General features: G+C 44.3%; 1 protein-coding gene across 1 annotated transcript; it reads left to right on the forward strand.

Moving 5' to 3' along the window:
* On the forward strand, nt 64-9,022 carry HIF1AN (hypoxia inducible factor 1 alpha subunit inhibitor). The gene is made up of 8 exons (XM_021399051.1): nt 64-273; nt 1,353-1,603; nt 2,807-2,955; nt 3,962-4,107; nt 4,620-4,726; nt 5,132-5,195; nt 5,434-5,544; nt 6,634-9,022. The coding sequence occupies exons 1-8, from the start codon at nt 109-111 to the stop codon at nt 6,676-6,678; spliced, it is 1,038 nt and encodes a 345-aa protein (XP_021254726.1). The 5' UTR covers nt 64-108; the 3' UTR covers nt 6,679-9,022.

Consider the following 13,134-nt stretch of genomic DNA (forward strand, 5'->3'; position numbering starts at 1 on the left):
CGCCTTCCTCTCATCTCCATGGTGCCCTCCCCTCGCTTCCGGCGTTGCTGTGGGAGGGAAACTTCCGCTTCCGGTTTTCCAGTTCCGGGTTCCCCGGCCGAGGCGGTGATGGCGGCGGCCTCTTCCTCCTCCTCCTCGGCGACGGGGTGCCGGGAGGGCCCGGTAGGGCCCGGCTGGAGCGACTCCCAGTTCCGTCACTACTCCTTCGAGACGCGGCCCATCCCGCGCCTCAGCCATAGCGACCCCCGTGCCGAGGAGCTCATCGAGAACGAGGTGCGGCGGGGAGCGGGCGGCCCTGCTCCTCCGGCCGTGCAGAGCGGGGCCCGCGGGGTGGCTTGCGGGCTGTGGGGCTCTCCTGGCGCCGGTATCTTCCGCTCTGCCTCCGGAGTCCGTTCCTCGGGACTGTCGCTTGTTTGCTCTGCGTGCCCTGCCTGTCCCTATCCCGCGCGGGCCTGCTGCCCGCCGGGTTCCTGGTCCCGTTATTTGTAGTGAACGCTTCTCATTGGTGCCGCAGTGTTGGCTTGAGTACGTGCAGGGAGCTTTTGCTTAATTTACTTCGGTTTTTTGAGCGGAAATCGCGAAAGTGTTGTGTAAAACTGTGTGCACGCAGTTGTTGTTGAAGTGGGTGTGACCGCACATGCGAAGTTTGCATTGCAGTGGCTTTTCTTCTGTTGGTTCTGGAGGACAGGCTCTGGGTTTGGTAAGATTGCCGGGTGTGGGATCAGCAATCCAGCAGGAAGGGATGTTGTACCTGCACGTTTGAGACTGCAGCAGGTGTCATTCTTGTTTAGGTCTCTTAGTATTTATACATAGGGAGACTAGTAACAGACTTTGCCTTGCTTTTGTAGTGGTTCTGTGTTTAGGGTAGAAGAGGGTATAATCTCAGGTTTTGGATGGTTGTAGTTTATAGTTATTCTCCAAGAAAAGAGATAAGCACTGTCTCTTTTTTCTGGATTTAGAATTACTTTTTTTGCCAACATTTACCCCTTAGTAGTTAGAGCTGGAAACAGTGAGGCAGAATTTACTGTTTCCTTGCTACGTGACAGAACCAAGCAACTCTAAAACAGTCCCCAGATTCTGTTTGTCTAACCTCCTATGTTAGAGATTAGCTAACCAGATAGCGGAGTCTGTCCTGTTGCTATTAGGAGCTGGCTGTGGGAGCAGCCACTGCTCTCTTAAGACTTCCTATCATGTTTTGCACGTTTTTCTCTTCAGGCCAAGGCGTGTAATTGCTCTAAGTGTCTTTTCTAGTTATCTATTTTAAAAGAGAGTTTGTAGGGTTGCAGTAACAAACATGATAATTCTCAAGTTTAAAAGTTCCGTGTATCGATTAACTTCCTGTTTCTCTACAGGAGCCAGTGGTGCTGACGGATACAAATCTGGTTTATCCTGCCCTGAAATGGGACCTGGACTACCTCCAGGAAAACATTGGCAATGGGGACTTCTCAGTGTACAGTGCCAGCACACACAAATTTTTGTACTATGATGAGAAGAAGATGGCCAATTTTAAGAATTTCAAACCCAAGTCAAGCAGGGAAGAGATGAAGTTTGCTGAGTTTGTGGACAGACTGCAAGAAATACAACAAAAAGGGAGTGCTGAGAGGTAAGCAATATGTGGAAATTCCTCCATTTCTTCAGGTCGCCACAGGGTACGTTTCAGTGAGAGCTGATGATTAAAGCCTTTCTAACTTCATTTTTATAGGCTTTTCCCACATAACTGTCATTTGACAACAGCTGCGTTAACTTACTAAAGAAGTAAGCGCCCTTAGTTTGTGAAACTGTTCAAATTGTTTTCTTCTTTCTCCGTAGTGGGGTTTAGGCGGAGGAGGCCTTATATGTCACTTGATTTTGGCTAACTATGGTATTGGTAGAAGAGCTTATTTAACGATAAAAAGGTAGAGGCTGTAGCACTGAACCTTTTTACAGAATACTGAGGTAAATTGTCTTAACTTTCACAAAGATGAGGAAAAGTTGTCTGTGTGCTGTGTGTTTGCAATTGTTCTTTTCCTACACCACCAACAGATCTGTAAGTTACTGAGTGAAGCTGTATTTTATATAGAACGTACCCATTAGCCACTAAAACCTCTTGGTTAATTTTGTCTGTCACCAGCCACCTAAAAGGACTTACGAATGCATAGCTAGGTCTTATTTGAGTCAGCTGTGTGTGTCCATGTCCACTAGTTGTCTGTGGCTTTCCCTTCTTTCTCAGCTTTAGGTATACTTTCTCTAAGAGAGGAGGCAGTCTTTAAGCTTAGAAACACATTTTTCTTCAGGCATTGTAGACTACAGTCAGTAATAGCAAGATTCTTAATACACATGTTTGATTCCTTTGATCCTCTGTGTCTAAACATAAGTGTGGCTTTAAGGCAGCTTGATACTGAAACATGCTGCTTTTTCTGAGCCTTTACACACTTCTAGTACGTGGGATAGCGCATTGCAGATGACTTATAGTGGTAACATTTGTCTGAGGATTATTCATGAGTGTTTTTGTGAGCCGATCTATGTAGGGATTCTTCCTCCTGCTCCCTTGAGGTGGTGTTTTTGATCTAAAATTCCTATTTTCCCCCTGTGATTGCTCATATAGAATTGTGTTCTGCTTCATTGTGTACCAGGGAAACATTTGGCAAATTCTGGGGACTTTTTGTAGCTGTTCCCTTCCACAGCCATTTATAGTGCTGTTAGAACAAAATCTGTGGAAGTTATATTTCTTTGTCTTTGAAGTCTTTCTGAAGAGATGTGGAGATGCATTTCTGTCTTCATCACAAAGCTTAATATTTGCTTCTTGCCTGTCTTTGGGGAAATACAGACTATACCTGCAGCAAACTTTGAATGACACAGTTGGGAGGAAGATTGTGGTGGATTTCCTTGGCTTCAACTGGAACTGGATTAACAAGCAGCAGGGGAAACGTGGCTGGGGTCAACTGACTTCTAATTTGCTGCTCATTGGTATGGAAGGTAAGTAGCTTTCTATGACTCAGGGAGAAGATTTGGTCAGCAATTTTGTATTTGAGTTCCAGAAAGTCTTTCAAATGGGTTTTCAACTAGTTCCCAAGTGTTCTTCCCATGCGTCCTGTTGGAAGCTTTCAGTTGGAATGGGACTGTTGTTTCAACTTAACTTGGGATGTAAAAAGTAAAAAAAAAAAAAAAAAAAAGGAATAGCTTGCTTACTGTGAATGCCTGGAGGTAATCTTCTGCTTGTGGAAAGGCTCTATTTGATACTGGGTTTCCAGTGATTACTGATCATATTTTGAGGCCTGTTTATTGTTTGAATACTTCGGATACCATAGACTTAAAATGCCTGGAGTCTAAGAGTTTGTAAGATGAGCAAAGTTAGCCTTCTGGACTTCTATTAGGAGTGACCAATGCCTACCCTAAAGGGAAAAAACGGAAGTGTACAAAATGACTCACTGTATTTTAGGATTTGATTAAATTTAAGATCTAGTAACGACGGTCAAGCTTCATAACCTTTAATCAGTGCCTGAGACAGTAGAAGAGTGCTTGTATTTTGAAGCCCCAATGACAAGGAGGTTTGTTTACTTGTTGTCATGTAAAATTACTAGAACTTTTTTCGAAATCGGACTATTAGACTCCTTTTCTCTAGATTAATAATAAGTTGTAGAACTGACTATAAAAAATTCTCAGCTAAACAGAGTGTTTTATGAAAAAGCTTCCCATCAACATTTGCCATCTGCTGTTCATGGAGACAAGCTGGAAATCCTAATCCTGCAGAGCATAAGTTGCTGAATATGGATTCAGAATGGAAATTCTTAAGTGGGGTAGCAACTGTTCAGTAAAGATGGACTGATAAAATGATCAGATTGTAACATTCCTGGAGCTATTTTCCTTTCTTAGTTTTCTTGATATGTGGAAGAGTATTTACTGTCTTAAGCAAGGAATAGAACTTGCTTCAGTCTCTCGTAACTGCACAGAAGTGTCTTGAATATCTTTTCTCTCTACGTAGGGAATGTGACACCAGCTCATTATGATGAGCAGCAGAACTTTTTCGCTCAGATTAAGGGTTACAAGAGGTGTATCCTTTTCCCTCCTGATCAGTTTGAATGCCTCTACCCTTATCCTGTGCACCATCCGTGCGACAGACAGAGCCAGGTGAGAATTGCAGATCTGTTTTCTGCTCCATGGGAAAAAAAAAAAGGGCATTTGTGAAGATGCTATGTGGGAAGAAACTATATTACAATGAAAGCTGCATAGCAATTCAGAGCTTTGCAGCACCTGTGTTCAGATCTGTTAACTACTGAATACATTGAGCATAGATGGGAGGACAGGAGGTGTTTCTGTTTGTGTGTACTCCTGACTTCCAAGCACTAGGATTATTAACTTCTCCAACTGATAGCACAGCTGGTCTTCAGCAGCTCCTTCCTCTATTCTGATTCATAGATCATTTAGTCAAAGACAGCTTTGCTTGGAGACGAATTTCAGGACTCTTACTGAGTTGGTGGTACTTTCAGGATATGCAGGAGCTTACTATGGGGTTAAGACAGAAATGGGAATGTAAAAGTGAAGAAAGCAAAGATAGAGAGGAATTTCATACTTGAGGCCAAATGAGGAGAGCACTCAGTGCAGGAAGTTTTTCTGAGTTTCTTAATGTTTTGTTGTGTTAGGTGGACTTTGACAATCCCGACTATGAGAAGTTCCCAAATTTCCGGAGTGTGGTTGGCTATGAGACGGTGGTGGGTCCTGGGGATGTGCTGTACATACCTATGTACTGGTAAGAAAGATGGTGGGACTGTGCAGTGACTGGCAAGTAGAGGTTAAAAAGTTCTCTTTAAAATCTTGGGCTGCCCTTAGGAGAATTTTGCTTTGCCTCTTCCAGCAAGTATGACACTTTCTGTTATATCTTGGGCCAACCTGCTTCCTTGCTTTAAGATGGGTGTGATAATTCTTCCTAATACTACCTTGTTGTGTGTATTCTTTACTAATGTGCAAGAAAAGGACCTGTATTTAAGAAATGAGTTTTCCAGAAGTTCTAAGTTCTTCATGCTGGAGGTATAGGGCCAATTTTGTCTAGTGCAGTCTGAATTCATTCAGCCAAACTATTTGCCTATGAGGTGTAGAAATAGCTTCTCAGTAGTTCTTTTTTTTTTTTTTTTATCTTTCTGATCTTTCCATGCAGGTGGCACCACATCGAGTCCCTCCTGAATGGCGGGATTACCATCACTGTGAACTTCTGGTACAAGGTGAGTACAAGCACCTTCCTACACACCTTGGATAGCTCTGTCCCAGAGGATTGTTTTGAATAGAGCTGTATTGGCACATGCTGTCATTGCGAGAACTTCTTTGCAACAAACTGTGTGCTTTAATGTTGAAAACTACTTTGTGTGTTTCATGTGGTGTGTGAAGAGCTGAGTGGCTGGGAGAAGATGGAATACATTGCCAATTCAGTAAGCATGCAGTGAGGTACTTTTGGTATTTCAGGGTGCCCCGACCCCAAAGAGAATTGAATATCCGTTAAAGGCTCATCAGAAAGTGGCGATAATGAGGAACATTGAGAAGATGTTGGGAGAAGCCTTAGGAAATCCACAAGAGGTACAAATGAGAACCAAATAGTCACTGCTGTTGGAATGGTTGTAGGTTAATGCAAAGCTCAAGGTGCAAGCTATTTGGCTCTGCTGGTGTTGTCACAGCGCAGGTAGGAGAACACAGCTTTACTCTTTTGCTGTGATTGGTTCTTTGTGCTGTCTTCAGAATTCTCCTTGGCTGGAAAAATGCAAACTCCTTAAATTGTAATTCTGAAGAGGAAAACTACAGGCAATGGAAGAACTGTTCTTGTTTATGGAGAAAGATGTACTTTGGCTTTGGGCAGTACCAAGAAAGTGTTGCTCCCAAGCTATCGTAAGCCTTCTGTGCAGCAACAATATCCAGTATTGTAAATAAATAAAAATGGTTTTATTTTTACCTATCGAGTCCAAATCTCTTAAATTGGAAACACCTCTTCCATAGTTGTGTGCTTTTCCCTTAATCCCAGTCATCTCCACTTTTTTTCCAATTTTAACTAATTGGTATTTCAAAAAATGGTAGACTAGAGCACTGATTTATGCTTTTGAAGATCTCATGTTGATCTGAAAGTGAAAATACTGGATGTGAATAGAAATGCTTTCATTGTCTGTATCCCTTACCACTGTGCAGAAACTCTTCTTTAGCTCAATAGTGTGAGGTCAGTCCTGTCCCCTGCAATTATCTTGCTGTTGTAGCATGCTTAAGATCTTCCCATCAGGCAGTGCTAAGAAATAGGAGTGGTCTTGGCTGAAAAACTGTCAGTACTAGCCTTCCTGCTAAGTGAACCCAATGACCAGAGTGGATTCAGTGGGTAAAAATGTTCCTTCTCTAACATGCAAAAAGCAACCTGTGATGACGGTTGGCTGCTTTTAATAGCATGTTCTGAGAAATCATAAATCCATGCAGGGAATTGAAAAAATGTCAAACCAATACTATGCATGTAGTGTTTTGGTAGCATCTGAAGTTGAATATTGACTGAGAACTCAGGGTGCCCCAGTGCTGACATCCTCTCCCTGGGGCACTTGGCTCTTAAGCTGTCTAGATGTGGAATGAGCAGGCTGTGCAGTTGCCTCTTCTGTTTAACTATCTTGGCTAACAATGTGTTTTTGTTTTGAACAGGTGGGTCCCTTGTTGAATATGATGATTAAAGGACGGTATGACTAATGCCTGGCTGCCCAGGTGACTGATGTTGCAGCTGCTTTGTTCACAAGCAATGGAAGATACTGAGAGCTAGTATTGCACGCAGCACTTAACAGACTGATGGGTGTCCTGGCCCATCCCTATCCCTGCCCCACTACAATAAAGGGGGCTACTGGAACTGCAAAACCATTAGTACCCCGATCATCCTCCACTGTCATCTAATCAAACCTCCCAAGAAAGAGTCTGCACTTACTGGAAGCTGGATTCATGCTCCCTAACTTTTTTTCTTCCTCTACTCTGTTTACCACAAGAAGAAGCATGGCTTCTGGCATTCAGATGTTGCTTCAGGATTTTCAGGCATTTGAAGAAGAGCTTGAAGGGGAACTGGGATTGATCATGTTTCCTCAGCCTCATGGGGTTTGGGCCTCCTGGCTGGGTTTATGTGTTGGTGCCTGCAGTGGATATGGAATGGGAAGTGACAGGTTTCACAGTTTCTTGTTATTAGAGGACCTGTCCATGCTCAACTCTGGCACCTTTTTGTATAGTGGAGGTGAAAAAGTGAAATGACCTGTGTAAGATGAGCAACTGGGCAAATGATTCAGTGTTTTCAACTCAAGACGTCTGTGCTTGAGACTTTGTACAGGGTAGAGAGAGAAAAGTGAATTAATCAAGTACGTGAGCACCAAATCCTGTGCTCTCCAAATGTCTGTTGTAGGAGTCTAGATAAACCTCCATTCTGACAGCAGCTTAGGGGAGTGAAGACTTCTCTCCCACTCTTAAGCTGCAATGTGTTAAAAGGGGATGAAGTGTTATGAAGGGAGATGGATAAATGTCAGGCCAATCTTCAAGTCTTGAATGATAAAGCCACATCTGAAAAAAAAATTCAGTGGGAGTGCTGACAGAGACTGTAGAGACACAGTGTCAGACAGGTACAGAGCCTCCTCCATCCCCATCAGGGATGCCAGCTCCTCAGACGTTTTGCCCTTTTTACCAAACCTGCAAGAACTCAAGTGTGTGTGGCTGTGCACATGTGCACGTTTGTGTGATATTGTATGGTTCCTGTCCATCAGTTTAAATCATGCCAGTGTGTTGTTCCCTTCCTTGTACAGTCACTTGAAAGAGGTCAGGGCTTTCTGTTTAATTGTGATTAAGTTTATCTTAATCCTTCTTGCGTTGGCATGGCAGGCTAGAAGTGACAAGTCCAGGGCAGAGGAACAAGAGGAGCTTCTGGTTGAGTTCTCAGTGGTCACCCTAAAAAAATCATTTTGCTTTCCTCCACCTCTGCCACTAAAAACCTTAGGCTCGTATGGAGGCTGGCTTTTTATTCCCCAGGGTGCACTGCAGCGCTGTTCCTGGTTTGGAGATGGTGCCAAGGACTTGTATATCTAATGCAGTTGTAATGGATCCTAAGAGTATCGATGGGAGAAGCTATTGTATCTCATTAACGAAAGTAGTGAGGGATTGTTTTTTCTGTTGAGACTTCCCATTACTTTCCCGTTTCTTCAGGTCTTATAGATACAGGATTCTGGTAAGTGTAGAGAAGATGCTGCTCAATAAGTGCTCTGGTGTTGGCCTCAGGCCTCATCTTTTGCAGGGACAGCTCATGCACCATATGCTGTGAGCTTCTCTTGCACAAAGGTGATGGACTTCTTGAACAGGAGGTGCTGGGGGCTAGTTTTATGGTTGCTTGCAGGTCAGAACAAATGAAGTGTAATTGGCAGCTACAGAGCCCTTGTTTAGAAAATGTGCATGTCACTGAATAGTCTGACTGCCGTGTTACTTGTTGCAGACTCTGCCAAGCTGTGGTTAGATTCAAACGAAGGTCACTCACCTGGATGCTTCTCAATGCTCAGCCTTTAGGCAGGTGGGGAAGAAGGCTAGGCTGCTGACAGGCCCAAAGGAAGGCCTTCCCAGGAATCCTGGGCACACTTGCAGTCTCTGCCCTCGCTTGAAAGACGCTCAAATGAAATCCCATCTCTGTGCTTTTTATTTATTGCGCAGTAGTCTCTAGTACTACTTGTTAGACACCATCAATTCTTGGAGCTTAGGGTGGGAATTCATGTCCCATGTGGAGAGGGAATGGTACTTACGGAACTTGAGGATCCTTTTTATTTGCCAAAGGTCTAACTTTTTAGGTGTCTGAACAGTTTTTGCTGCACTTGACTTTGTGAAAGCTCATTTACAATGCACTGATGGACTGACTCTCCCCTTCTGTTTTCACCTTGTGCTTTCAATGCCCCTTGCCATGGTATTGGGAAGCTGTGTGTGTTCTCTGCTAGGGGTGTGTGTGTGTGCAGGGGGTGGGGTGTGACAAACACACGGTACCTTCTGAAGTGTAGTTCTTAAATACAACCAATGTTGAACAACAGAACTGCGTGGCTTCTATTTTATGAGTGGCTGTATATGAAAGCTGTATAAAGGGATGTGTATGTGGAGTTACTTTTCAGTTTAATAATGTCATTTTGTTCTTAGCTGGCAAAGTCTGCTGGTCTCAGAAACTTCACAACAGCAATACCAACTGCATTTTTGTGTGACTTCATGATTTTCCCCAAGCTCATCCCATAAGCCTGAAAGGAAAGATGGGTGTAAGATGGTATTCTTGAAGGTTGTTGTAAGGAAACAGTTAAGTCACAGCCTGAACTGATGATTGAGCAGCTGGTGAAGGGGGTGGCTGGCCTAGGAAGCACAGGTGCAAGCAATTCACCTGTGCCTCCCACCTGACTGGAAGGGGTGGGTGCTGGGTCCGCCCCTCCCTGAGCTCATTTAAGGGCTAGCCTTTGCAAGGTGAATATCTCTTGGATGAAGGCTACTTCCTGAGAAGGTGCGTTCTGCAGGGAGAGGCCCTATCACCAGTTGGGTGAGTCAACTTTTTCTGTGTATGATTATTGATGTTCCTAACAGTGCTTTGCCTGGTATCACAAAGAATTTATCAGAAGCAGTTTTACTGCTTCCAAGGACCAACACTTGTCAGCAGCAAATATTGTCGGGGAAGCAACAAATTTCCCTTTCTGATGACTTGAGTGGTATTGCTGTGCTCTGGTCACTGATGGGACCAAAGGAGCAAAGTACACTATCAGTCTAATGAATTCTCTGTCAGTTGCTTCTCCTTTGTGTGTCTTGTCCTCTCTTTGATCTTCTATGTGATTCATACTTTGGTCAAGTTAATCTTAGTGAGAGGCTTCCTGTTTGTAGAGGTACACAGCCTTAGGTGGTGGAGTCCTCTCGATAAACTGAAGACACGGATTTCTTTCTGGTGGTGATAACACCACAGCAATCTTAGCATCTAACCATCAGTGAAAAAGCCTTGGCTAAGTCAGAGCAAATTTCTGATGTGTGGTAAACTGGGGAGGAGTTGAACAGAGGATAGGGATGTTGGGTAGTAAGAGAGAGACAGCTGTCTGACCGTAGGGTACTGTAACTTTCATTCTTTCCTCATGCCCTAAAGGGACAGTTTGAATGTGGAGGGAGTAGGAAAGACTAGTGGATATGTTTTCTTTGGCCATGAGCAGTCACCCTTCCCTGCTGGGCCTGCTGGGATCATCACCTCTTTGAATACACAGTTACTTCTGTTCTACTGGGTGTAGTTGTCTGCATTTGTTTGATGCTGGTGTCTTTCTGTTGTGTGCATGCCTCTTGAGTAATAGGCACTGCTGGTAGCACGAAGCTCAGAAATGTCTCAGGTTGTGCAAAGAAGTAGAGGAAATTGAGGTATCAGAACTGTGTCATTTGAAAAATAGGTCAGACTCTTAGTCTTGTTTGTTTTTATTACCTTAAGTCTTGTGATATTTTTCTTCTCTTTTGCTCTCCCATTCTCCTGTTCCTTGAAAAATATATATTTTTTTTTCTGAAGAAGAGTAATACTTAATCCTTGTAGGCCATGTCTGCAGGAATTTTCCTGTAAGACTAGAAAAGCATGTTGTTTTAGCCTGATGTGCTGTTTTCACACCTCTGGGGCTTCTAGCATTCAGGGTGCCTGGAGGAGGGTCTCTGTCCAGGGATGAGTGATAGCAGGCTGCTCCACCAGGCAGGCAGGGTGGTGACCTAGCTGATTAATAAACACAGAACTTCTTACTGGGTCAGGATCTGTTTCAGGCTTAGTGATCAAGGTCAGCCTCAGCACAGTGATCACTCAAGAAATTTGGAGTGATAAAGCAGGTGCAAGGTGAAAGCAGCAGGCCAGGATCAGGGTTAGAACTGAGGAGGCATGAGATCAGGTGCAGGCAGAGCTGTGATGCAGGGGCAGTCCAACACAGGTGGGGATGAGGGGTGAGACCTTCAGCTTCAAAGCAGCTCTTGATGGGGGGGAGAAAGGGCAGGTCCTGGCTAAGGCAGCTGCTGCTTTTCTTTGCAGCAGTTCTCGCCAGTGGACAAGCTGCTCCCAACTCTGAAGTCTCTGAACGGGGACAGTGCAGTCCAGCCTTGGCAGTCTCTTGGTGGGCCTCAGTAAGTGTTCGTGCATGGTTAAGCCATGCTGCTGTCCCTCCCCTGGAAGCATAGCAGCAGCTGCAGCAGGGAGTACTGTCTTTACACACAGCTTTTTTCAGAGGGCTTTTCTCTGAGCCTTCCTTCTACCACATGTGCCTGAGAGGCTTCCTTGCACTATGCTACTTTTATGGTCTTCTCATCCCAGCTGAGATATGACATCTCCTGTCAGTGTCCCAGGATGTTCTGAAGTTGCCATCTTCATGGTGTGATTTTCTGTCTTGGAGCTGCATAGGAGTTCTTGTTCGAAGAAAGTAAAAGAGATGCTATTACTGTGACAAACACATGCAAAGTAAGTTCTAATTACTGCCTTGCAAAGTCAAATATTTGTTGCAAGCAGAGGACTAATTGTGGGGGGAGGGAGCGGAAGTAGAGCCTCTTGGAGTGTAAGTGGAACAGATGCCTGGACGCCTTGGGGAAACGCAGCTTTCCTCTACAAATCAGAGCTTTAAATTACAAGGCTTTTACCAAAGAGAACAGTTGTGGGAAGTCGTCTGCTCTCATTTGCGTAATGGCTTCTGTCACTGGTGATTAGACACAGGATGAAGGAAAAGAAATTTGACAATTAGGAATGAGCGATCATTAATCAGAATCTTTGTTAGAAAGAGGAAAGGGGGGGAGAATATCCCTCAAACAATGGAGGCAGCCACAGGAGCCACATGAAGTCCATGAGATGTATAACTGAGTGCTACTGCTGCTCTACAGAGCCCCCTGGCCTAGGTATGGAGTGGCAGCAAGGGGCTCAGCTGGCAGCAGGGCAAAACCCTTGTGCTGCCCAGTAAGTCTCTAGTATCTGCTTAGTAAGGGAGAGCTCATATTTTGGTGCCCTCTCCTTGTGCCATCAACACCTTCTGCTTGCTTCTCAGCACCTGGCCTCAAATTGCCAGTAGAACCACCAAATCAACTTGTTAAACTTTTGCTGAGTCTCCTTTCCTTCAGCGTTGTATGCTACTTTGCAGTAAAGCAGAGCTGGAATGGGCCTTGAGTGGCACGTGGAAACATTAGAATGGGCAACACGAGAAGTTCCAGCTCTTCTGCTAATCTCATTTCTTACAAGAGCCAGGAGGAACCTGCTGGGCTATGTGGCAGGTAGTTAAAAGAAGGCAGTTGTGATTTCTCTGTTTGTCATTTGCTGCCTTAGCTGATCATCCAAGCACACACAGTCAGCACATGCATTTGTTTGTATTTTTGTGGGGTTTGATCAAATTATCACTACACATGGAAAAACAAGTAATACACGTTTCTACAGCTCTCATCTTCAAAAGCGTCCTGTGCAACTGCTGCTGCAAGGAAACACCAACAGAGGTATAGTGGCCAGAACAGCATCTATCTACTACTGGTTGGCAGATCCCACCCCCCAGGTGAGGGTTTAAATTTATCTATACAAGGGGTAGCTAATGGAATAGGTGAGGTGCAGTGCCCTTGCTGAGTGGATCTACAGGGATATGACACCTTTGTAAAACCCCATTCTTTCACAGGAATGGCCTGTAGACCTCCGTATGTGCCCAGTCTGTAATGCTCTTTGTTTACTGAACGTAAAGTTATGCTTCTCAGCATCTGCTGAGAGGTTATTAAACCAGTCAGAGCAATAAAGTTGGAAAGAGTATTCCTTACACATTATCTTATGGCATAATAGTGTGCCCCTAAGTAGGCTGCTCAAGCTTTGACTCTCAGCCTTCCATGCTACTTTTTCACTGCTTAACCATTGACTGTATTTTTGATCCAGCATGAAATCATGCTTGAGAACAAGGCTGTGGGTTAACCTTTTTTTTAAAGAGCACCTAATGTAACAAGGATCATACAACCCAGCTAGGGACTGTTTTAAGCTACAAGTCACAATTCCATTGATCACAAAGGTCCTGTGTTAAAATTGATGCAGCAGTAGTAGATTTGAGTATGGTGTCTATACTGCAGTAAAAGCAATCCTGAAGCTCCTTCCAGCTTGGAGCTCTTCACTGAACCTGTCCTTGTCATGCAGAGTTACAGCTGTACTCTTCT

Source organism: Numida meleagris, chromosome 5 (genome assembly GCF_002078875.1).
Source record: "Numida meleagris isolate 19003 breed g44 Domestic line chromosome 5, NumMel1.0, whole genome shotgun sequence".
Taxonomy (NCBI): Eukaryota; Metazoa; Chordata; class Aves; order Galliformes; family Numididae; genus Numida; species Numida meleagris.